Source organism: Heloderma suspectum, chromosome 2 (assembly GCF_057233095.1).
Source record: "Heloderma suspectum isolate Gila_16-S chromosome 2, 16-S_ref, whole genome shotgun sequence".
NCBI lineage: Eukaryota > Metazoa > Chordata > Lepidosauria > Squamata > Helodermatidae > Heloderma > Heloderma suspectum.
This window is the reverse complement of record NC_139459.1, coordinates 256,153,037-256,177,393: the sequence shown is the minus strand read 5'-3', so window position 1 is coordinate 256,177,393 and position 24,357 is coordinate 256,153,037. Positions and strand designations below refer to the sequence as shown.

General features: G+C 43.8%; 1 protein-coding gene across 8 annotated transcripts in view; it reads right to left on the bottom strand.

Annotated features, from left to right (window-relative positions):
* The window catches only part of P4HA2 (prolyl 4-hydroxylase subunit alpha 2), a 70,131-nt gene that overhangs the window by 12,837 nt on the left and 32,937 nt on the right, over positions 1-24,357 (bottom strand). For all 8 annotated transcript variants that reach the window (XM_084838853.1, XM_084838849.1, XM_084838852.1 and 5 more), the window contains 5 exons: positions 23,181-23,332; positions 17,868-18,005; positions 13,972-14,211; positions 9,137-9,336; positions 6,998-7,174 (listed from right to left, as the gene is read on the bottom strand). In XM_084838853.1, the coding sequence (XP_084694979.1) occupies positions 6,998-7,174; positions 9,137-9,336; positions 13,972-14,211; positions 17,868-18,005; positions 23,181-23,332 (907 nt within the window). The remainder of the gene's footprint in view (positions 1-6,997; positions 7,175-9,136; positions 9,337-13,971; positions 14,212-17,867; positions 18,006-23,180; positions 23,333-24,357) is intronic.

Genomic DNA, 24,357 nt, shown 5'->3' with positions numbered 1-24,357 from the left:
GCATACATTCATCTCATGGGCCCATCATAAAATGTATGTAAATCATACTGCCTAAGAACCAAGTCCTAAAAACAAAACAAGTATCTTCAACTTTCAGCTGTGCAGAACTCTTGATGATTAAGGGTACAATCCTATGCAAGTTTCGACAGAAAAAATCCTATAACTCTCAGCATTCCCCAGCCAGCACAAACAGAAAATGTGTCGCGGATGCGAAGCCCTCCCGCTGAGTAATGAGGCAGCAGAGACTTGTGCTGCAATCCTCAAACTCTTTATTCAGTTAATAGCACTTCTTCACCTCTGAAGCAACTGCAAAAGCTTAGAGCTGTCCTCTAGGCCTAACTGGCAAAGTAAATATTTTGGTAAGAGAGCTACTGAAAGCAAGTTAGTTGTCTTTCAACTCTAGACAGGTTTCCTGCTGTGCTCGGTTGGCTTTTTCTGAGCTCCTGCGTTGGATCCTCCTGACCCAACTTCTGATGGGCAGCCAATCTGGTGTGATGCCTCCCATCTCCTCTTTTCAACTCCACCAGCTTAACCTGGCAGCAGGTTCTGGCATCTGTCAAACCCAAAGCTCCCTCCCTCTCCAACAGAGCCTGGGTTCCCACAGGGAGGAGGAAGAGGGCCTCTGAGCCTTGTCCTCCTCCTCCTCGACAAGCCCCTGGCAAGGCTCTTTGCTGGCTCTGGGGAATTCTTCCCCCACACCCTGTCTCTGCTGGGCTTCTTCTAACTCCAGCTCCAAATCTGAATCAGAGACCGAAACCAAACAGAGAGCCTGGGCTCAATCCTGACAAAATGTATGTAAGAGGTAGTGGAGCCACCTATTTATTTATAGACAGGTTTGGGGTTATGCTAGATCAGAGGTGAGCAAACTGTAGCTCATGGGTTGCATGCAGCCCCCAACCTCTCCCAGTGTGGCCCCTGACATCTCTCACTGCAGGCTGCCCACCTCTGAAGAGCCCTTCGAAAGCACAGATCCCACTGGATTTATGCATTCGGAAGTGTCTCTCTGCCTGGGCAAGAAAGGCTCAGGGCCCTCCCCACTGAGCAGGGAGAGCCCTTCGAAAGCGTGGATCCCGCAGAGATTCCCTGGCATTTCTCATGCACCCATGCAATGGACTGTACTAGTGAAACAGGGGTAAAACCTAGGATCCCTGAAGTTGAGCAGACACTAAATCAAAACCGGCCCTTGAAAGATAGAATCTTGCTAACCTAGTGACAGCAAGGGGTGAGTGGAGGGAATGGTAGTTATGAACATGGGACTTGATAGCAGACCATCTACTGTTCCTTAAACTGACCCTCCAGTAAAACATGTTGCTGTCGAGCAGTTATTTATAATGTTGCCACAAACATTAAATGAACATTTGGCTAAGTTTCTTAGTTTACTGAAGTCTACTTAGTCAAATATTTACTTAGCCTGTAGAATCGACACTTGGAACCTAATTATTCTCCACCTTATCATTTTTTCCTCCCATGTTGGATGATACTTTCCTCCATATTTTTTCATTTGCCTTTTAATATCCCCCTATTAATTTTCTTTTCTTGGAATATAGATTTTGGCACAACGAAGTGCCAGAATTCTGACTCATCTGCTATTCTGTTGCAGGCTCTTGCTCCACAAATCATGGCTGGAAACTCAGTCTGCTGAACATTAATTGTACAATAAAATATTGTTTGCAGTAATTCTGAATTATAATTCTGAATTCCTTGTTATGCCTGCAATTGACTTATCCTTGCCATATGGTTCCTCTTTGTGCGCTTCAGTGGCCCTAAACAAGGAAGACATTAAAGTACACCTCATATATCCTTATATTAATTAGTGATGAGTGAACTCCCCTCAGCTCAATTTGGAATTGAGCTCAATGAGCATCATTAGGATACTGCTGAAAAAGTACTCATTTTCCCCTAAGAGTTCTAAACGGACTCATAATCTTGATTGCATCTTTTAATATAAAATTTTCACTGGGGGTGGGGGGTGGGGTTGGTTCCAAATCCTGGACAGAGCTAAGCCACCACCACTGAAAGGTTATTTTTAAGGTTGCAAGGTACCCAGGGGAAGCCCAGGGTTGATTCTAAGCTTGGGGGGGGGGGGCGGGGGGGGCACAAATTGTGCAATCCCTAAGAATTATGAGCTAGTCAAATTTATATTTCAAACTTTGGCAACATCACAATATGAACTGGTATTTTGTTTGGCTGATGGTGGACTGTTATCTCTGCTGCAATTCTGGCCTCAACTTATTTAGTTGAGTCATGTTAGTCACCATCTGTGGATATTACAGATGGTGACTAACAGGAGGGGCAAGTGAGAGATGGACAATAAAATTATTTCCCAACCCAATCATATACATGTCTGATAGAGAAAATATATATTTTATAGAGTTGGTGCAATTAACATTAATGCCAAAAGATTTGTTCCACAATAAATTTAACTCATAGCTTCATTGATAACCATGGTAAAACAGCTTCTTTTAAGCAAAAATATCCCCTTAGTTTAGTCCTTTTTCCCCACAAGCTAAATCACCATAGTTTCAAAGTACAGTGCTATGTACAGTCTAGGAGGGTGGTTGTTGTTGTTCAGTCGTTCAGTCGTGTCCGACTCTTCGTGACCCCATGGACCATCGCACGCCAGGCCTTCCTGTCCTGCGCTCTCTCCCGGAGCGTGCTCAAGTTCATATTCATTGCATCCGTGATGCTATCTAGCCATCTCATCCTCTGCCGTCCCCTTCTCCTTTTGCCTTCAGTCTTTCCCAGCATCAGGGTCTTTTCCAGGGAGTTTTCTCTTCGCATTAGGTGGCCAAAATATTGGAGCTTCAGCTTCATTATCTGTCCTTCCAATGAGCAGTCAGGGTTGATTTCCTTTAGGATGGACTGATTTGACCTCCTTGCAGTCCAGGGGACTCGTAAGAGTCTTCTCCAGCACCACAGTTCGAAAGCATCAATTCTTCGGTGCTCAGCCTTCCTTATAGTCCAGCTCTCACAGCCATACATTACTACTGGGAAAACCATAGCTTTGATTAGACGGACCTTTGTCGGCAAGGTGATGTCTCTGCTTCTTACTATGCTGTCTAGGTTGGCCATAGCTTTCCTCCCAAGGAGCAAGCGTCTTTTAATTTCATGGCTACAGTCACCGTCTGCGGTGATCTTGGAGCCCAAGAAAGTAAAATCTGTCACTGCTTCCATTTCTTCCCCTTCTATATGCCAGGAAGTGATAGGGCCAGATGACATGATCTTCGTTTTTTTAATGTTGAGTTTCAAACCAGCTTTTGCACTCTCCTCTTTCACCCTCAACAAGAGGCTCTTGAGATCCTCTTCGCTTTCTGCCATTAGGGTGGTATCGTCTGCATATCGGAGGTTGTTGATAATTCTCCCGGCAATCTTAATTCCGACCTCTGATTCATCCAACCCGGCATTTCTCATGATGTACTCTGCATATAAGTTAAATAAGCAGGGTGACAATATGCAGCCTTGTCGTACTCCTTTCCCAATTTTGAACCAATCGGTTGTTCCATCTCTGGTTCTTACTGTTGCTTCTTGACCCTCGTACAGGTTTCTCAGGAGACAGGTAAGGTGGTCTGGTACTCCCATCACTTTCAGAATTTTCCACAGTTTGTTGTGATCCACACAATCAAAGGCTTTAGCGTAGTCAATGAAGCAGAGATAGACGTTTTTCTGGAATTCTCTTGCTTTCTCCATGATGCAGCGAATGTTGGCGATTTGATCTCTAGGAGTAATGCTATTGCTTGCATAAATTCATCAAATAAAGGTCTGAAGAATTTCTGCTTCAAATGCAGACTGCTTCTTTTTGGAGTTCCTGCACAACTCTCAGTGTAACACCATGGGCTGGTTCGGACATCCTGATAAGCCCAGGTTCCAGAGAATCCTGGTGTATTAGGATTGAACAGCATGCTGGTACTTGCTGCCTGATCACGCTGACATGAGTCCTTCCTGCATGTGTGGATCCTTTGTCCATGGTTTGTTTACTGTGATGACCAGACAGGGGATTTTGGCTTCTCTTTCCCCAAACAAGTCGGAGCCATAAGCCATAGTTTGTTGTTGGCTTACGACTCTGGCTTGTTCAGGGAGACATAAGCCAGAATCCCCTGTTTGGATATCACAGTAAACAAGCCTGGATGGAGAGGGCTAGCTGGCAGGAGGAGCCAAGCGGGAGCGATCAGGCAGCACGCACTAGCATGCTTGCTCAATCCTGACAAGCCAGCATTCCCCGGATCCCTGGCATATCTTGTCAAGTGAACTGGGCCCATGTTGACTCTAAAAGAACTATTCTTTCTCAAAACTAGATGTGCCTCCATTTTAAAACTAGGGGTAGCTTCACATGCATTTATCATGCCAAGGACTAGGAAAGTGTTATGCTCATAACTGCACATAACACTGCACATTTATTTTGAACAACATACATGGAAAACACACCTGCTGCTGCTTTTCAGTTTTGTCCAATTTTTTTTTTAAGTATGAGGTAATGGTGAAGCATCAGGAAAATATCTAAGTTTATAGGAGGGAAAGCTGCAAGGCAGGCAAAAGAATTTCAGCCAAAACAAACTGGCTGATGAACAAAGGGCTGTTACTTTAGAAACATCTCTAATAAATGCAGAGGAGCTGTACTGACCTGGCAATACTGTGTTTCTTTGATTTACAGCTACATGAGCAATAAACGCAATGATAGCTACAAGGTTTTGGTACTGAAACTAAGGAAATCGCTACCCAGGTACACTGCAGTTCACAAGTTTCCTGCACCATTCCACCTCGGCGCCATGAGGCGAGATGGCTCACTTCTGAAAACATGTTAAGGGTCATGGCTCAGTAGGCCATAGCTCAGCAGAAGGCAAATGCTTCTGTGAAGAAACGCCTCAGGTCCGAGGTCAATTAATTAAAATGGGTAGGGTTCCTCCCACCATTACGGCTGTTAGAGATGTCAGCGTATAATGTCATGTCAGCTCCATTTTGATGCATTTACTCATGCTAAATTGACCCTATGGGGAAATCTAGATTTAAAAATGGGCAATAAAATGTTTTTGTGATGGAGTTGGACAGATAAGGCCATTTTTTTTAAATCCTGGATCAATTAGTGGGTACTGATGACAAGTTTTCATCTGTTTTGGCTTGGCATGCTAAATACAACTTGCCCACTGCAGCTGAATGGCAATGCCTGCAACTGCAACATTTGTTAGAATCTAGGTTTGGTTCTGCTGCTTTTAAAGCTTCAGAATCTTCTTTGCTATTGGCAACACCGATCAGCTATATTGACCCACGATCCATGTTTATAAATACTTACTGTCAGTAAATACATACAATCCACAGGGTCTTAAGCAGGAACGGAACAGGGAATTGGATTGTCCCATTTTGCCTAATCAATGGATTGCTACTTTAGTGTCTGTATCTGAAGCATCTGTGGCTCTCAGGTTATGTCTAATTCAGCAAAAACTCTTGTTCTATGTCTATTGGGTGCCACAGTGTCTCTTCAATAAGGGTTTGTCTAACTCGGCTAATTTCTGGAAGTGTAATGCTGCTAATGCCTCTCTTAATCATATGTTTTGGCAATGCCCAATAGTTGCCTCTTTTGGGGAGGAGGTTATTATATGGATAAACTTTGTATTGGAACACTCTTTAATATTTACTGATGTACGTGTTCTTTTAAATTATCTACTTGCTTCCTGGAAGTTAATGCACGGTCAGCGTAAATGGATTCTCTGTGCCCTTTTGACAGCTAAAAGATTGGTATTACAACACCGGAAGGATCAACGCTCACCTCCTATAACACAGCTGATTGAGGACTTAACAGCGCTTTCAAGATTTGAACGGGTGGTATACAGGCACCACTCACAAATGGATACATACATAGGTATTTGCTTTGCCTTTGTTGAAGTTTATGTATAATTCCTTTAATATTCTAGAAAGTTGCATTTTCTCATACACACAGATGCACATGCACGCACATACACATTTCATATGTATTAATTGAAATTGATACATTCTATCATGTTGACATATTTCCTCTTCTTTCTTTCTTTTCCTTTTATGGTTTTGTTGACATTTTAAAAAAAGAAAAAAAAGATTAAACATGGTTTAGGGTTTGGATGTGGTTAACTGAAATGGTGAAAGCTTCTGATCTCCTCTTCACAGCTACACCAGAAGGAAGAGTGCTGGGGGGGGGGGGGGGGAGGCAGGTAGTGCACAAGCTTGAGACTCATGCATGTTACACTAAACCATAGTCTAACATTACATCTGAACCATGCCAATACATGGCAGCATGATATTTTCCTATGAATTCAGTTTCCATCTTACATTAAAATGGCCTTAAAACTGTATTCAGGGGAGCTCAGCAGACAAAGTACATAAACACTCTCACTGTAACAGTTGTACGTATGGTTGGGAGAGGAAGAAAAAAGCTTTAAAAATGAGAAGTTCATTTAGACAGAAAAAAATCCTACAACTTCCAGCTTTCCCCAGCCAGCATGGCTGCCTGGGGAAATCTGGGAGCTCTAGGACCTTTTTCTGTCTAAATTAACTTCTGTCACGCATATGATTGAGCACTAAAAGAAGGAAATCTTTAGCACAAGTCTAGCAGATATGCCACCCAAGACTTAAAACTGCAACCAAAGACATCATTCTTCATCATATACGCAGCAAAACCATGACGAACACAGAACACTTGTGTTTTTAATCCAAAAACTACATCTAAAAAGAAAAAAGAAGTTTATGCCTGATATCAGCACTTCACTGGAAATTGATTTTGTTGATGGTTCAGGGAGAACTGCTCCAGTGAAATTATTTAATTTGAGTCTGGGCTCACTATGCCCATTGTAACTAAAGTGTCCCCAACTATCCCACATAAAGATCTGGGATGAAATCTGTTTCAATATATTACAGCAGTCACACTCACAGAACAAGGATGGTGGTTTCTGACTTCCCCAATACATCCAAGTATGCTATCTCACTAAGTTAACAGGTCATATTTACCAGCTGGTTGAACAAGTGGGACACTTACTTTTGGTTTAGCCAGCTCCTTAATCTTCTCTATTTCTTCATCAGATAAGACATTGTAGTATCTGACAATGTGCGGGCTGTCCCATTCATCTTCTTCTTTAAAAGGCGCTATAAGCAGGTGGGGGTTTCGGTTTCCATTGTGGTACCTACAAAACAGCCTCTTTTGTCTTCGAGGTGTCTAAGAACAAATGCAGATAAATACACTATTGTGACTGATGATTTTTATGTTCAATAAAGGTTAAATAACATCTAACACATAAATACATGGAACAGAGATTGAAGAACATGTATCACATAAATGCATTTAGGCACTGAAAAATATAGCGCTCATTGACTACATATGGATTCACAGCTATTTGGAAAGCTGTAATAAGGGGTAGGACTGCTGCCCTACTGCTGGCAGGTAGCATCACCAGCCCCAGGTAGCATCACCAGCTGTGCTGGTGGCAGCGACATGCGCACGGCCCCTACCCCTGGCAGCCATGATGGAGCACTTCCAGGGGCAAGCCCCCAAATGGCCAAAATGCTCATTTCTGGAAGGCACAACCTGCTCCTTCCAGAAACCTGTGTTTCCGGGCATTTGGGAGCTTCCCCCGGAAGTGCTACATCATGGCTGCCAGCAGTAGGGGCTGCATGTGCACTGAGACCAGTGGTGCTGGCCACCAGTGGTAGGGCACTGTTAGATCATACCCAGAGTGCCGTCATCAGTGGCTCCACATCAAATGAGAGAGGTTTCAAGTGGGCTGCCTCACGGCTCTTCAATACTTTTACAAATGACTTCGATCTAAGTCTTATAAGAAGGGGTGGGAAGAAGAATCACATTTGCTCATAACACAAAACTGGGATGTAAAGCGAACACTTCAGAACATAGGAATACAATTGAAACTGACCTTGACCATATTGAGAACTGGTCTGAAACAAGAAAATTAAATGTAGACAGAAAAGCAAAGTTTTGCATTCAGGGAAACAACCAACAAACACATGCTGGGTTGGCAGCAAGACATGTGAAAAGGAACTCAGGGTTGTAGTCTATCACAGCTGAACATGACTCTGCAGAATGATGCAGCTGCAAAAAACTCTTAAGTGTGATTTCAGGCTGCATTTTAAAAAACATAGTTTCCAAGTCACGAGAAGTAATCACTACACTTTATTCTGTGCTAGTCCAACCTCATCTGAAGTGCCATGTCCATTTCTGGGCACTGTATTTTAACAGGGATATAGACAGATCAGAATGGGTTCAGGGGAGGGCAATGAAGGGGTACATAACAAGACGTATGAAGAAAGGTTAAAGGAACTGGGAATGTTTAGCCCAGGGAAGAGAACATTAAGTGGGGACAAGATCGCACTCTTCAAATACCTGAAGGAGTGCTACAGAGTAGAGGCCAAAGACTGGTTCTCTTCTCCCCCAGAGGACAAGATGAGATCTAATGGGCTTAAGTTACAGGAGGCTTTCAATTGAACATTAGGAGACCCCTCTTGATGTCAAGAGCAGTTTGACAACAGAACCAATTACCTAGAGAGATGATTTGTTCTCCCTCATGGGAGCTCTTCAAACCAAGCCTCAACGGCCATTCCATCTAGCTCTGGACTTTCTGCAAGAAGCTGGGGGTTGTACTAGATGGCCTGATCATATATACCATGTTTGGTGGTTATGTCAAAAATTCAAACTTACTAGTATCAACACGTAACAAGGGTGAGGTTGAAATAGGATCTCAATCATTTCGAAAATTATTTCTTACAAGAAAGTTAAACTCTTGCTTATGAATCTTTCGATTACTGCAAAAATTATCTCAGTTTGTAACAGGAAATTTAGACTGATGCGAACAGTAGCGGAATGATTGGTTAAGATAGTTGAGACTGTAATTATAGATACATTGTTGGATCTGGCTTGAAGGAGAAACAGGTGACTCTTGTTCAGAAATGGCAACCTTTTAAAATAAAACAGAATATTGGAACCAGAATTCTGACTCAGAAAGACTATGTAAGTTTGTTGCAGTGCATGTGCGTGCGTGCGTGCATACATACATACATACATATCACAAAGGGAAGTATCAACTTGTTTGGGGAATGCTTTCTCAGAGCAAAAACTGCAACACAAGTGTTGCAATCTGTAGCCTTTGGGGTTCTCTCTCTTTCTCACCATCTTCACACCTTCTCCTCTGCAAAGGGCCTCATAGATCTCACGCTCTGGCAAGTAGTCCTGGGGCCTTTCATAAATTCCATCGTATGCTGTTGGCTCGACTGTGCCTGATGTCTCATTGAATGGCTTCGCTTCCTTTTCGCTCTCCAGCAGCTTCTCAAAGTATTGCATGTTGCTGCCTGCCCTCTCATGACTGGGATCTTGGTTGGGAAAGAAAAGTGAGCAAGTGAGAGAGAGAACAGTTAAGTTACACCATCCCAGCCTTCTGAGCAGAGAGTGCCTTTAAGCCAACAGCACTACACCCATTACTTTGCGCAGGCAAGATTCCCCTCCTCCTTTCTCCCAACACTACTGCTTTAAAAAAACATAGAAACTGAGTTTTCTGGAGTCAATTAAAGTTATCAGCTTGATTCTGGTTGAAACAAACTAATGTAAGAAATGGTAGAAATTGCTCAGTGCTATATTTCAGTGTGATAAAGAGTAACATTCCTTGCTACACCATGTATAGCACCTCTTTGCCTCAAACAGAGCACAGGTTAGCCCATTTTTCATTGTGAACTATCCAACAGAACATTCCGGTTTAGTAATGGAATACGCAACTGGGCACCATCTACTAAAGAAAGTAAACCTTTCTTTCTAGAATGTGCACAGTGGAGGGAAACGAAAAGATCAACATCAAGGTTCACGGTGTTTTGGGTATCAGTTCAAAAGATTTTAGAATTGGACCAATAGACTAGCTAATTATCCCCAATCTGGTGGCCTCCAAATGTTTTGAACTACAACTCCCAGCATTCTTGGCCACTATTACTATGCTGACTGGGGCTGATGGGAGTTGAAGTCCAAATCATCTGGAGGGCACCAGGTTGGGGAAGGCTGGACTAGGCTTAAAAAGAAATATACCTACATCTGCATTTTAATCAGATCTTCCCTGCTTCAATACAAAATGTAACTTTAGCACATCATGACTCCTACAGGACTCAGCATTAAATTTTTACCCATTAAGGAAACACTAAAAGGCCTAACTCTAAGGGTCTGAGAGAGAGGGAACTTGAGACACCAATCACAGATCAAGAACAGGGCAATGTATGTCAATCGATTAAGGACAAATCTGTAAGTTTTTCTGTAAGAGAGATGCAATACAAACTGATGCTTAGGTGGTATTAAAACACCAACAACTCTCAACAGGATGCTCTCAGTTAATCACTTTCATTGTTGGAAACATAACACACTTAGAGCAGGGTGTCAATATGCACAGTCATACTGATGTCAAATATTAAACATGACTGGTCATATAATTAGTTTCAATCCATTATGGATTTTATTTAATGTAACAGCTATCAATCTGCCAGTGTGTATAAGGTTATTAGTATCAAATTTATTAAGTGCAGTAAAAAGGAGTGTGGGCAAGAAATGGGGAAAGACCTCAACCCCCCCACAACACGGGAATGGCTGTTGAAATGTTTAAACTTGGCAGAAAATGGATAAGCTAACTGAGGAAGTCCATAAGAGAGGGAGTTGACTGGGTAAACAATGCAGCAGATAAATTGATGGTTTTGTTATACACAGGATATGTTTTATGGTCATTTAAAACTGAAAGGAAGTCTGTTTTTATAAAATTAAAAGACAGTAAGAGAAAACTGCCCATTAAAAACAGAACAGTGTTCAACTTAAGTGATTCCTGGCAGAAATAGAGTGAATTATTGTTCCAAGTTGGGTAAACTGGACTTTAATCCAAGTGACTAAGAAAGAAAGAAAGAAAGAAAACCATAGGAAAGGAAATTTGAGGAAAAGTAGTAACCACTCCCAGGTCCAGCAATGCAGTTCTGTGTAACTGTGCTTTAAATGTCTGCTCTTCCTAAGCACCAGGAGATAAATGTTGAATTATTGTGACTCTGAGCTAAGTACAAATAGCTAATAAATACTAATCTAAGCATTTCTGACCTGGGGAAACAACCTTCACTCTGTCAAAACAAAATTTTAGTTGACAGAAAATCTCCCAACAACCAACTTAGGCTGTGTGCGGCACGTTCCTCTCGTAGGACGTGCGAAGTTCGGTGAGACCTACTCTGCAGTATGGGAATATAGGATTGCTGCCTTAGAAAAGAACTGCAAAACTTGGTAGAATTTAAATGGGGAAAGCAGAACTCTCAGTTTCAGAATATAATGAAACAATTTGCTCAGTTGCCTTCTGCTCCCCTTCTATTCGTGAAAGCTTTTGCAGGATTGAGACCGCATCTGTGAATGTAAGCAAGTGTAAAGTGATGCATGTTGGGGCAAAAAATCCCAATTGCAAGAATAAACTGATGGGATTTGACCTAGCAGTGACTGATGAAGGAAGAGATCTTGGGGTTGTGGTGGACAGCGCAATGAAGTTGTCAACGCAGTGTGCGGCCACTGTAAAAAAAGGCAAACTTCGTATTAGGCATAATTAGGAAAGGAACTGAAAATAAAATGGCCAAGATCATACTCCCTTTATACAGATCTATGCTGTGACCATACTTGGAATTCTGGGTACAGTTCTGATTGCCGCACCTTAAAAAGGACATTGTAGAGTTGGAAAAAGTGCAGAATAAAATGATCAAGGGACTGGAACAACTCCCTTGTGAGGAAAGGTAACAACAGCTGAGATTGTTTAGCTTAGAAAAAAGATGAGTAATGGGAGACATGACAGAGGGGTACAAAATTATGCATGGCGGGGAGAAAGTGGATAGGGAGACAATTTTCTCCCTCTCCCTATCCACTTTCTCCCCGCCATGTAGTGATTGCCACCAATTTGGATGGCTCTAAATGGGGATTGGACAAATTCATGGAGGATAAAGCTATCAGCGGCTACTAGTCAGGATGCCTATATGTAACCCCCAGTATCAGAGGCAGTATGCCCAAGTACATCAGTTTGCTGTTGCACTCATGTCCTTCTTCTGGGCTTCCCATGGACAGCTGGTTGGCCACTGTGTGGACAGAATGCTGGACTATATGGACCCTTGGTCTGATCTGCATAGCTCTTTTTATGTTCTTATGTCTGTTTGTGGAAGAGCTCTGCTGGATGCACGCCATTATCTAGTGAACATTTAAAAACAAGAGGGGGACTGGACTGAGCTTCTAGTAGCCAGCCAGCTTGCCCTTCCCCAACTTGCATTAGGTTCCCTTCATCATCTTTGTAGTTAGAGAAATAACAGGATGGAATAAATACAAATAATCTGGAGCAGGGCTGGTGAGGTGTGCAGCCTGGGGAGAGTCCGGAGGTCCAGACTGATTGTCCGGGAGATCTGCATTTGGCCCATGGGCTGGAGGTTCCCTATCCCTGGCATTGTTGTTGTTCAGTCGTTCAGTCGTGTCCGACTCTTCGTGACCCCATGGACGATAGTGCGCCCGGCCTTCCTGTCCTGCGCTTTCTCCCGGAGTGTGCTCAAGTCCATATTCATTGCATCGCTGATGCTATCTAGCCATCTCATCCTCTGCCGTCCCCTTCTCCTTTTGCCCTCAGTCTTTCCCAGCATCAGGGTCTTTTCCAGAGAGTTTTCTCTTCACATTAGGTGGCTGAAATATTGGAGCTTCAGCTTCAGTATCTGTCCTTCCAATGAGCACTCAGGGTTGATTTCCTTGAGGATGGACTGATCTGACCTCCTTGCGGTCCAGGGGACTCGTAAGAGTCTTCTCCAGCACCACAGTTCGAAAGCAATCCCCGGCATAGGTTATTCTAAATATAATTTAACATAGCTTAGTGTTCCTTCAACCAGTAGCATGGGAGCTGGCGTGTGGTCCCCAGGTGTCCACACTCCTCCCCCTGGCCCCACCCCATTCCTCTTGACTACTGAGAGTTTGGAGAGATGAGCCATTTACATGTAGAATGTCCCAGGTTCGATCCCTGGCATCTCCAGGTAGGTCTAGGAAAGAGTCCTGCCTGAAATCCTGGACAACAGCTGCAAGTCAGTGTTGCTATTACTGGACGAGATGGACCAATGGTCTGACTCCGTGTAGCTTCCAGTATTCCCAGTTTTCTAGCTTTGGTGCAGTTTCCCCCCATTCCAAAAGGTTCAAATGCCCATCGCGAGGCTTTAGTTGCTGGCAGTAAGAGCTTTAGGCTGAACTACACTTGTACTTTGCCCCAGAGAGAGTCTCTGAAGTGGACTTTGGCCCTGGGGCTGCATTGGTCACATGCCGCCCTCTGCAGCTTAGGGTCATACTGCAGCGCAGATGCTTTACAGAAGCTGGCGTTTTCTGGTGTGGAGTAACGACCCTGGCTTTAGCCACCCACTTCCCTTCATAAACACTTAAGCCAAGCTTACTATAATGAGGCTCTACATCAGACAGTAAGGATCAACTCCGCCTCCTCCTCCTCCTCCTCCAAGCAAACAGCTGTCTCCAAAATAAGGGCACAGCCCATTTGCAGAGCAGATGGCTCTCACTGCAGAGGATTTCGTCAGGGTTCCGGTACAGGCCACCCGAAGGAACATTATGGGCAATAAAAGGCCCGGGTATTTATCCCCTATGCCCATCAAGCCCTTCTTCCTGTGTCTCGCAAGCTAATCTAGCTATAGGCATGAGTAGCTTGCAACAGGCAGAGAGGGAGAGTTAGATGGGAATATGGTGCACGCAGCACTCTCCATCCTCCCTGATGCCCCATCATGCTCTGCAAATGCACAGAGGAGGAGTAAAAACAGGGCTCAGCCATGCCCTATGAGAAATCCACTGCGCCTACCATGCAAATGGATCGTGCCCTGTTTACTGTAGCACAAAAGGGAGAACGCTTCTCCATAAATGTAATTGCCCTTGAGTTGCAGCTAGCTTTCCATGCCATCTGATGATGAGAAGAATGCAGGACTTGTCCTTCTTACCCAGAGTAACCAGCCGCCTCGTGAGCTCCATAGCCCTGCGTATGTCACCGAGCTGAAAGACGGCATAACTGAGGTAATCCAGGATCTCTGCCTTCGCGATGACTGCCTCTTCACCGTCATCGTGCTGTCTCAACGCCTGCTGCATCCACAGCACCGTGTGGTAATAATCTCCATCACTGTAAGCCGTTTTCCCCATGCCAAAGCAGTCGTCCACTGTCAGGACTGATCGGTACCTTGTTCCTAAATTGAGAAATGCAAGCATTAACTAGGTATTAAAAGTAGTGCTGTGCCGAACCCTGCCCCCTATTTAATGATTTTTTTCTCTCCCTGTGGAAGAGGCATTGTTTTTTCTGCCTCTTTCATAGGGAGAGGGAGAATTTCAAATAATTTTCTCCTTGGGGAGGGGGACAGGGTTTCCACATACCTTTTTATATTTAGGAGGTGCCTGAGGGATCTTCTATTTTTTTAACTTTAAAAAGACCCTATGCACTTGCAGCATCACGAGCCTCTTTACAAAGAGGTTCCTGCAGGCCCACAGGAGTTCCTGAATGCCTTTTTGCAAAAAGCCCCTTTGCCAAAAGCCTTGTGCTGCTGCAAGCAAGAACAGAGTTTTTCTAAAGTTCTAGAAGTCCTGCTCTTTCTAAAGCTCTAAAAGAGCCCGGCAGCTCCTCCTGAATGCTTATGAGAGACGGCAAAATCACATGACCTCATGGGAGTTCATGAAGAGCTGCTGGGCTTGAGAAGCCTCTCTGTAAAGAGTCTTGTGCTGCTGCAAATGAATGGGGAATTTTTAAAGCCAAATAAACATAGAAAGAGATCACTCAGCCACCACCTACACTTAAAAAGGTGAGTATAAATCCTGTCTCCTTCCCCAAGGAGAAAATTATTCAAAATTCTCACCTCTCCGGCTACTGGTGCCAGAGTTTTCGTTTCTCCCCCACAAACTGCTGAAAATGGAAGACTCGAAATATTCAGCACAGCACTAATGAAAACCTAGCACTTTTGCTTTGAGAACAGTTTTGTGGGTTTCCTAAACACTGAAGTCATATGGAGTCATTCTATTCTATTTTATCATTTGCTCTATTTCCAAACGGGCTGCGCTGCATGTGGACCTGCTGAGCAAACAGAGGGATCCCAGAGGGATGAAGGAGAGCCTTCGGTTTTTGAAATTACCTCTTGCCTCCTCACAAAACCTCCAAAAACAACTGGAAAGAAGGGCCTGGGCATGTTCACTGCCCTAATACTGCCTTGGAACAGAGCAGCAATGGGCACAAATGCTCTTCTACCCAAGTTGGGAATTGGCCTGCTCTCTTTCCTTCAGCTGTACTTTCCTTCAGCCTGGGGCCTAAAGGGAGTAGACCTGGGGCCAGAAAACATTCTCCATCCAGTCATGACCTCCTAGACCAGTCCCCCCACCCCTAGGCATCTTTACATTGCCAGGCAAAACGCCACTTGCAGTTGGAAGGATGGGGCTGGGGAGAGAATGTATTTCTTTTCCCTCTGCCATCCCGAGTGAGGAACGGAGCCTTCCAGGAGAGAGGATGTCATTTATTTTTTCAGACTCTTGGCTAACGTTCACAGGTGCATGAACGCATAAAGCAAATTACTTGAAGGCCAAAAGCAGCAATGCTCTCTGACGCAGTGCTCCCTGCCGTCATGATGAGTGACAGAAGGGAAAGGAGGAACACGAACAACATTTGGAGCCCAAATTCCTCCCTCTCCACGGGTCCCTTAAACTGCAAGAAAAGCGTTTTCAACATTTAAAAGGTGCAGGAAGAGCAGCTGAACTCAAAGAACAAGTGCCCTGAAGCATGCCTTTTCCACGCCAAGAGTCTCCCCCACCACTCATCCATGGGACCCTTTAAACTGCAAGGGGGAATTACCTCTTCAAATTTTAAATCTGGCTTTGGGCACCCCTCCTGGAAGCCCAGTGACTTCCTCATCCACAGGGAACGTCACTGGAGTTTAAAAAGGAACACTGGGTTGGACCCAGATCCGTCGTTCCACCAGCAGAAGGGTACCGCTTGTGCAATGGGACTGCCCAGTCATCTCCTGCAGCTCACCCCACCTCCAAATCTGTTCCAAAGGATTGGGGAGCCCTCTGGAGCAGATCTGGAGGGTGCACAGGAGGCTGCAAGGACAAGGAAGTCTCACTCTGCCAGCGGTATCCTTCTGCTGGCAGAAAGACAGGACCCAGGGCAAGTCAGATGCACATCTTAACGTAGTGTATCTTATCTGCCCGGCTTTCAGTTCAACGCACGTGCGAGCACACATTTCGCTGAAAGCCACACACTGCAGATACACAGCATCCGATTTACCCCAACACAAAAACAATGACCAGTTCCCCTGAGGGTCTGCTCCACTGGTTTGCTATATTTCTATCCTGCTCTTCCTCCAAGGGCTTGACACTTGCATACATAGGATTATCCCTGTGAGAACGCTCAGGCTGATAGACAGCGATTTGCTAAAGACCTCAGCCACCCAGAGCTGTGTGGCCGAAGAAGGATTTGATCCCACACCTTTCCTTGAAAGCAGGGTTATGGATGGCAGGGCTTGAGAAATCCAACAAGCACATTTTCTCAGAGATCAGACGTTACACTCTCTGCACATTCAGGAAGCCAAGGCCCGCTTTCAACCTCACTATATGTAGAAGCTCTGGTGCTATGTATTCTCTGAACAGGTCTTCTCTCTCTCAGGCTAAAGAATCTCACAGAACTGCTGTGATTCTAGAGCTTTTCTGAGTTCCTTGGAGGGAAGGCAGGAGACAAATTTAATAATAAAATATCTCAACTCCAAGACTCAGTACCCTTGTTTGGAGAATTAACAGGTCACAGCCATAATTCTGTGATATTAAAATTGTATTTTGATACTCTGGCTTCTAGACATTCATAGCCACTAACTGATAAATAAACTGATCAAAGTGAAATACTGCAACAAACCCCAGGTTATCGTGATTTCAAAGCCAAATGCTGACTTTTATTACTTTTATTGTATTTCAGTATAATAGTATTGAAACAGTAAATGAGTTATTATTCAAACCTCTGTGTGTGGAAGCCACTTTGAAATGACTTTAGCTGTAAGGGCAGCATGTGAATTGATTAAAGAAATTAAACAAACGTGTTTACAGTCAACATGAAGCCTATGTAAGTTATTTCTCATGCTTTGAAAATGTTTAAACACATATGTATCTCAGTGTGCACCACAGTACTAATACTCAGCTTGCCAACCACTTGTTCTGCCTGAAATGCTATGTGGTAACCTTAAAACGTCCTCTAATCCAGCAATATTGAGCCTGCAAGCCAGTATGAATTAAAATAACTCTAACAATGCTTTGTTAGAGTTCTGTACACAATCTTAACAATCTAGATTTTCAAATCTTGGTTTGAAACGCAAGTAAATCACAGCAAACTCTTATGACAAAGAGCACTGTACACTTCCAGACTGAGGCTTTGTGATGATGTGAAAGATATGACCAAGTAGGCTTTTCTGAAATCTCTGGAGATTACAAAAGTTTTTGTGGCTAATCACAGATCTGGAAAAGGAGAAAAACTGGCATGGTACCACCAGAAATTGTGTTTGAGAGGAGACATGGTGAGTTGGGTCCAGATTTAGGTGCATGCAAGTGGGTGGCAGCCCCTCCAGCCCCCTGAAAATGCTACACAGAGGGTTGGGGGACTCTGCTGAATGGATAGGGCGGGTCTCCCAAAATCGGTGTGGGATAGGGCGGGTCTCCCAAAATCGGGCAGATGCACTTTACTGGCAGGCAGATCCTGGATCCAACCGAGGGTAGAAAACAATGTTAAGGTTTCACAGCTTAAGTGATTGTTATTGGCATTCAACAGCGAACAAAAATGTAAAGAATCAATGTGTTTAATAAAGCTGTCAAGTAGCATTACCTGGAAATTCTCCTTTTGAAATTGTTTCAGAGTCCAGCTTATATGTGTCCTGCAAGCGCATTAAGGCTTTGGCAGCTCCTGTCTCATCTTCTTCATTTGGGAAGAACTGACGCTGAATTGTGAGATTTGCAATAAAACCTTTATTTGAACAAGACAGAAACAGTCAGCACAGTGTGTCACAGATGCATATAATCAATACCAGACTAATCTACAACTGGGAACATCTGCTCTGTTCCACAGCACACCCTCTGTGGGATTCAAACAGCTGAAGTTTAAGCATAAACAAACAATGTTCTCAACAGGCTCTCTAAAATTATACAGAATACATTGTGCTTTGCTATTTGGCATGAAGATAAAAATGCATGAACTAACATGCAAAAGACATCAAGGGGAACAGATCTGAATCAGTAAGCAAGTAAAAGTGAATTTAGGTAACAGGGAAGGGACATAGAATCATAGAATAGGAGGGTTGGAAGGGGCCTACAAGGCCATCAAGTCCAACCCCCTGCTCAATGCAGCAATCCAGGTCAGAGCATCCCTGACAGATGGCTGTGCAGCCTCGTCTTGAATGCCTCCAGTGTGGGAGAGCCCACCACCTCCCCAGGTAATTGGTTCCATTGTCGTATTGCTCTAACAGTCAGGAAGTTTTTCCTGATGTTCAGCCAGAATCTAGCTTCCTGTCACTTGAGCCCATTATTCCGTGTCCTGCACTCTGGGATGATCGAGAAGAGATCCTGGCCTTCCTCTCTGTGACAACCTTTCAAGTACTTGAAGAGCGCTATTCTATCTCCTCTCAGTCTTCTCTTCTCAAGGCTAAACACGCCCAGTTCTTTCAGTCTCTCTTCACAGGGCTTTGTTTCCAGTCCCCTGATCAGATCATCTTTGTTGCCCTCCTCTGAACCCTCTCCAGTTTGTCTGCATCCTTCTTCAAGTGTAGTGCCCAGAACTGGACACAGTACTCCAGATGAGGCCTAACCAGTGCTGAGTAGAGGGGAACTAGTACTTCCCGGGATTTGGAAGCTATGCTTCTATTAACGCAGCCCCAAATACCATTGGCCTTTTTTGCAGCCACATCACATTGTTGGCTCATATTCAGCTTGTGATCGACAACAATTCCAAGATCCTTCTCGCTTGTAGTGTTGTTGAGCCACGTATCCCCCATCTCGTAACTGTGCATTTGGTTTCTTTTTCCTAGGTGCAGAACTTGGCATTTATCCCTATTAAATGTCATTCTGTTGTCTGGCCCAGCGCCCCAATCTATCCAGATCACTTTGAATTTTGTTTCTGTCTTCCAAAGTATTAGCTATCCCGCCCAATTTTGTGTCATCTGCAGATCTGATCAGCATTCCCTGCACCTCCTCCTCCAAGTCATTAATACAAATGTTGAAGAGCACTGGGCCCAGGACCGAGCCCTGCAGTACCCCACTCGTTACCTCTCCCCAGTTTGAGAAGGTCTCATTGATAAGCACTCTTTGAGTCCGATTTGGTAGCCAACTTGGATCCACCGGATCATTGTTCCATCTAGCCCACTTTGAGCTAGTTTGCTCATCAGGATATCATGGGGCATTTTGTCGAAAGCTTTGCTGAAGTCAAGGTATATTATGTCTACAGCATTCCCACGGTCCACAAGGGAGGTGACTTGATCAAAAAATGAGATCAGATTCGTCTGGCGGGACTTGTTCTTGGCAAATCCATGTTGGCTTAGAGTAATAGACATTTACAGTTATGTCATGGTGGGACCCATCTATAGGAACTATGTCTAACTCAATGGCCACTACATTTTCCCACCACACAGTAGTCCAATCTGAATATAATAGATAAATCATGGATGGATGGTTGGGGCTGAGCCTCAGGCTTCCACATTCCCTCCTCCCCCTCCTCTCACATGCTCCAATGCCCTCTCTCAATTTTTGGTTTGGAGAAACCATAGTTTGCTATTGCATCCGAAGTGGGCAACCTATCATTTCACTCCAAACCAGAATTGGAAATTCACTTCACATCATGGCTTCTGATCCTGATTGGAAGGCAAACTATGGTTTGCACAAACCATTGTTTGGGCAATTTGGATGTAAAAGTGCCCTATGATTTGCCCAACCCAAGAAATGAGGCAGGAAATGAGGCATAGGAGGGAAGGAGAGAGTGGGAAGGAGAGCCCAAGGGTTGTCTCTGGTGGTCAGGCCATATTTTTGTCACTACACCTAAACCAGGGCAGTGATATGCTGGCAGCATGGTTACCATGGGATCCATCACACACAAAACCCGTTAAGAAAGCCTGTTCTAAATGGATCACATCTTGTGGTAATTACACAGTGGGAAACATGCTTGTCATCTGAATCCACTGTAAGTATATGGGTTTTAATTAGGTCTCTTCTATACACAGATAATTTGGGTCCTCTCTAGTACAGCCTTCTCTGACCTGGTGCCTTCCAGATTTTTTGGACTTCAATTACCATCAGCCCTAGCCGGTGTGGCCAATGGTCAGGAATGCTGGGAGCTGTAGTTCAAACATTTTGAGGGCACTAGGTTGGGGAAGGCTGTTCTAGGTAATACCTCAAATAAGAACAAGTGCAGAATTTCAGCATCTGTGATTCAGACCAAGATTCAGCTAGCAGCTGCCAACCTAATACATCCTAATGTAGGGTTAGATTCAATGTCATAACAGCAGACGTCCTCTAGCATGATGGGACTTTATCCCTCTCTCGTCTCCCCTGCAGCCTTCCATGCCATCCAAAAATCTGATCCAGAGGGTTTCCCTCTTGATCAGATTTTGAGGGTGTGCAGGGTGCGGCGGGGCGGGGGGTTGCTCTCCTGGGTCCAGCAGAAAGATAGCGTTGGATCCAACCCACAAATTTTGAGGTATTATTAATACTTTTTTTTACACATAGTACCAATAACGTACATGACACTTTAAAGAACAACATAATGCCCTCTTATTTGGGACTATCAGAAGCAACCAACTCCAGAAGCGAGATATGATTTCAAGAAAATTCCACAAATGGCAACAACTGATTAAAGGATCATTAAATAAATTAAGAAGAACAAGTGGGGGCAGAAGGTTCTCAGCAATGAGCAGCCCTTGAAAAGCATGGCTCCAGAGCAGGAGTGTGCAGAAGGTAAATCTCCAGACATTTTGGGCTTCAGCTCCCAGAAGCCCCTGCCAGCAAAGCCAATCGTCACGAATGCTGGGACTTCAAAAGTCCAAAAGTCTGGAGATCCACTTTATATCCAACCCTGCTCTGGAGCACTAGAAATGTATAGAACAATGGCTCAGAACAATGGCTCAGAACAATTGATGAGATGATTTGACAATAAGGGCGCAATCCTATGCATGTTTATACAGAAAAAAAGTCCCACAACTCCCAGCTAGCCGTGCTGGCTGGAGAACGCTGGGAGTTGTAGGACTTCTTTCTGTCTAAAGATGCATAGGATAGCATCCTAAGAGGCATAACAGAATGGATATAGTGGGGTAGCTCAGCACTTTTGGATTTTAGAATTATGTGAGTTACAAGAGGTCTGACTTTTCAGCTGTTCCAAGCTCCGGAGTAGAGAAATAACAGACAGAAAGGCAGTTATGACAGGCGCCCCCCTTCCACAGACTTAGCTGTGATCCAGCAAACAATGCATTCAGCCAGATCTCTTGCTTTCAGCTACGGAAGGCTGAGAACCTCAAGGGTAAGCCATTCCATAGCAGGCAGTGGGATAAGCCTGGCTGCACTCCCAGTACTCACTCACATAGGGCCAATTTCTTAAAAGCAATGGAAACATGATGCCTTAATTGTAAAGTGATCATCTTTCCCTATCGCTGCTGCACTTCCAGCTCAAATCCTTTTGTCAGTGAAGACAGTCATTTTCTTCTCTGCTCTGAAAGCTTCAAGGGTTCATGTGCTCGTCGCAAACAGCTGCAACATATGCTACGCATCCTGGCTGGGAAAAGTATACTTCAAAGCTTCTACACTTTCAGCACAAGCACCCAAAACACAAAACAACAAACCCACCAAAAACCATATGCGGTTGATTTCTGAGAAACAGTATTTCCTCCTTAATACTCGAGCGTTAAAAAAAAACCCCAAAATACCAAGCCTGTCTTGTCAAAAACCTGTTTTGCAAAACGACAGGCTTAGTAAAGAGAGCATTTCTAGTAGAAAAAGTAGTGAAATATAGTTATATATAGTAGCCCTTCACACTGCATTCGAGAAGAAAGTGCCTGCAAATTCTTCATTCTGTAAAGTCAAGGACTTCTGCAATTCACATATGGTTGACAGAATTTAACTGCCCTGTACCATTGTCACCCAATAAGACCAAAGGGGAAAAGGATCAAAGGCTGTTTGTACACCAAAGGAAAAGTGATATTGTACAGATGTATCATGTTCCGATGGCAGCTTGGATGCTGCGAGACCAGATTTGCCAGGAAGAGGGAAGTGGCAGGGGAGAACCTGCTCTGGTCCAAACCCTGTGCTTGGCATCATAAACCTATTACCACACACATGATGGGGAAGAGAGAGGGAAATGAGGCAGTCCTCACTTTTACTTGCTTACTGGCACAAAGCTTATGCCTGGGATGTTTCTGCCATATTTAGTTCAAGGGATTGTGAATCGTTTTGAAAAGGAAGACTTGCTAGCGAAGAGCTTCCCATTCATTAGGGTCAATATTCACGACTTGTTTGCTAAATAATGAGTTTTGAGGAAAATTCTACTATACTGATATCCTGGTCAGACAACAGAAGCAACAGATGTTTTGACAGAACTGCCTAATGATATCCATAGGGAAAAATGGGGGTCTTTGCTTGCACTTTTTAATAAAACATTGCTGCTGTAGTGCCATAGCTCCTAACCAAAATTTCAGCAAACCAAAAGCCAATTTAATTTGGGAAAGGGATACTTTAATCTTCCCAAGTAATGTGAACAAGTTGAGCCCAGAGCAGGCAATAAAGGTCAAAGCAGCTAGAGGGAGCTGCACTGACCTTTATTGTCTGCTCTGCTCTGTCTTGAGACCCAGCCAGCCTGGTGCAGCAGCAAAGTCTGGATACAGGAAACAGTACCGTTTAGTATTGACTACGAACAAGAGTTGAATGGGAATTCCTAGTTAGTGAATGTAGGTTAGTGGACCTACAACTGAGTGATTTTTTTAAAAAGCCAACCAACATAGTATTATTGCGACTGAAAAGGGAAGCTGAGCTAGCTGACAAACAGATGGATGTCAGTGGATTTTTTTAAAAAAAAACTAACACGGTTCATTGAGAGGAAACCCCACAAAAAGGGATGTTGCTTTCCTCATCGACTGTTTTGAAATTTTGGTTTTCTTAAGATACTCACCCTTGGTTGCATCCTCGAGAACCAGATTCTCTAGCTCCAGCCAGTCTGTGTTTAGACGCTTCACCAGTTTATAGGCATTGATGGGGTGTGCAAGATAACCTTCTGGATCTGAAGTGGATTTCATAGTTAGGGAGTCCATCTTCTCAGCCCAACTGAAAAATAAATAATATGTGCCCCAATTACAGACCATGATGCTTTTGATATTTTTCGCCCTCCTGCTCTGAGTGGGTAATGATACAATAATACGGAAGCCTCAATTACTTTTCCTATCCCTATTTAGCAGTGCATCTACCCCCTTTCTGAGCCTGTGGCTCAGCGGGGAAATCTCCAGGAGCCTTTATAGACCAAAGGCTGAAAGAAGGAATGCGCAGGAGGGTGAACAAGGCTGCACCTGAAAACAACACCCTGGGACAAAGAGTGGACATACTATGATGAGAAGTGGTAAGACCTGCACTATACAGAGTACCAGGCCTAAACAATTATCTCAGCCAACTATGCTGGAGCTCTGCTAGGACGCAGAAATGTTCTCCCATTTGATCTTCTGGCTTGTTTCATATATCCATGTATTCTATATGAGGATACTCATCATATTATCAGGACAAAGTGAAAGAGAAAAAAATATATAAATTCCCTGATTATAAACTTGCCTGGAGCATAATTTGTAAACTCCCAAATTGTGTGCTCCTTCAGATAGCAAAAGTGTAGAATCTTCTCCCAAAGTGAAAGATATTAAAATAAGCCTATGTCTACTGTCAAATCTTGTATTTGATTTTAAAATCTTAATTTGAAATTACATTTTTAATCTAACAATCTGGCTGTCTCACTTAGAAGAAAAACAGATTATAAAATTTTAGGGCAGACCACCATCCACTCACTTTTGTTGGGGTTGGGTACTGAAAAAAGTTACAACAGGGTTACCCCCAGATGAAGAGGGGAAGAGGTCTTGAACCCAAGCCAAACATGAGATTGAAGTTCAGCTCTATCAGGGATGGAACGAGGTTCAACTCTACAAGGGCATATAGTAAGTTGACCTGAGGGCTACTTCAGACATTAGATTCTCTCCTCCCAACAATAAGAATAATCTGTGTTGAAATATCTACTACTTACAGCACTATCCTCTACAAGTCTACTCAGAAGTAAGCCCTACAGATTTCAACAGGACTTACTCCAACTGTGC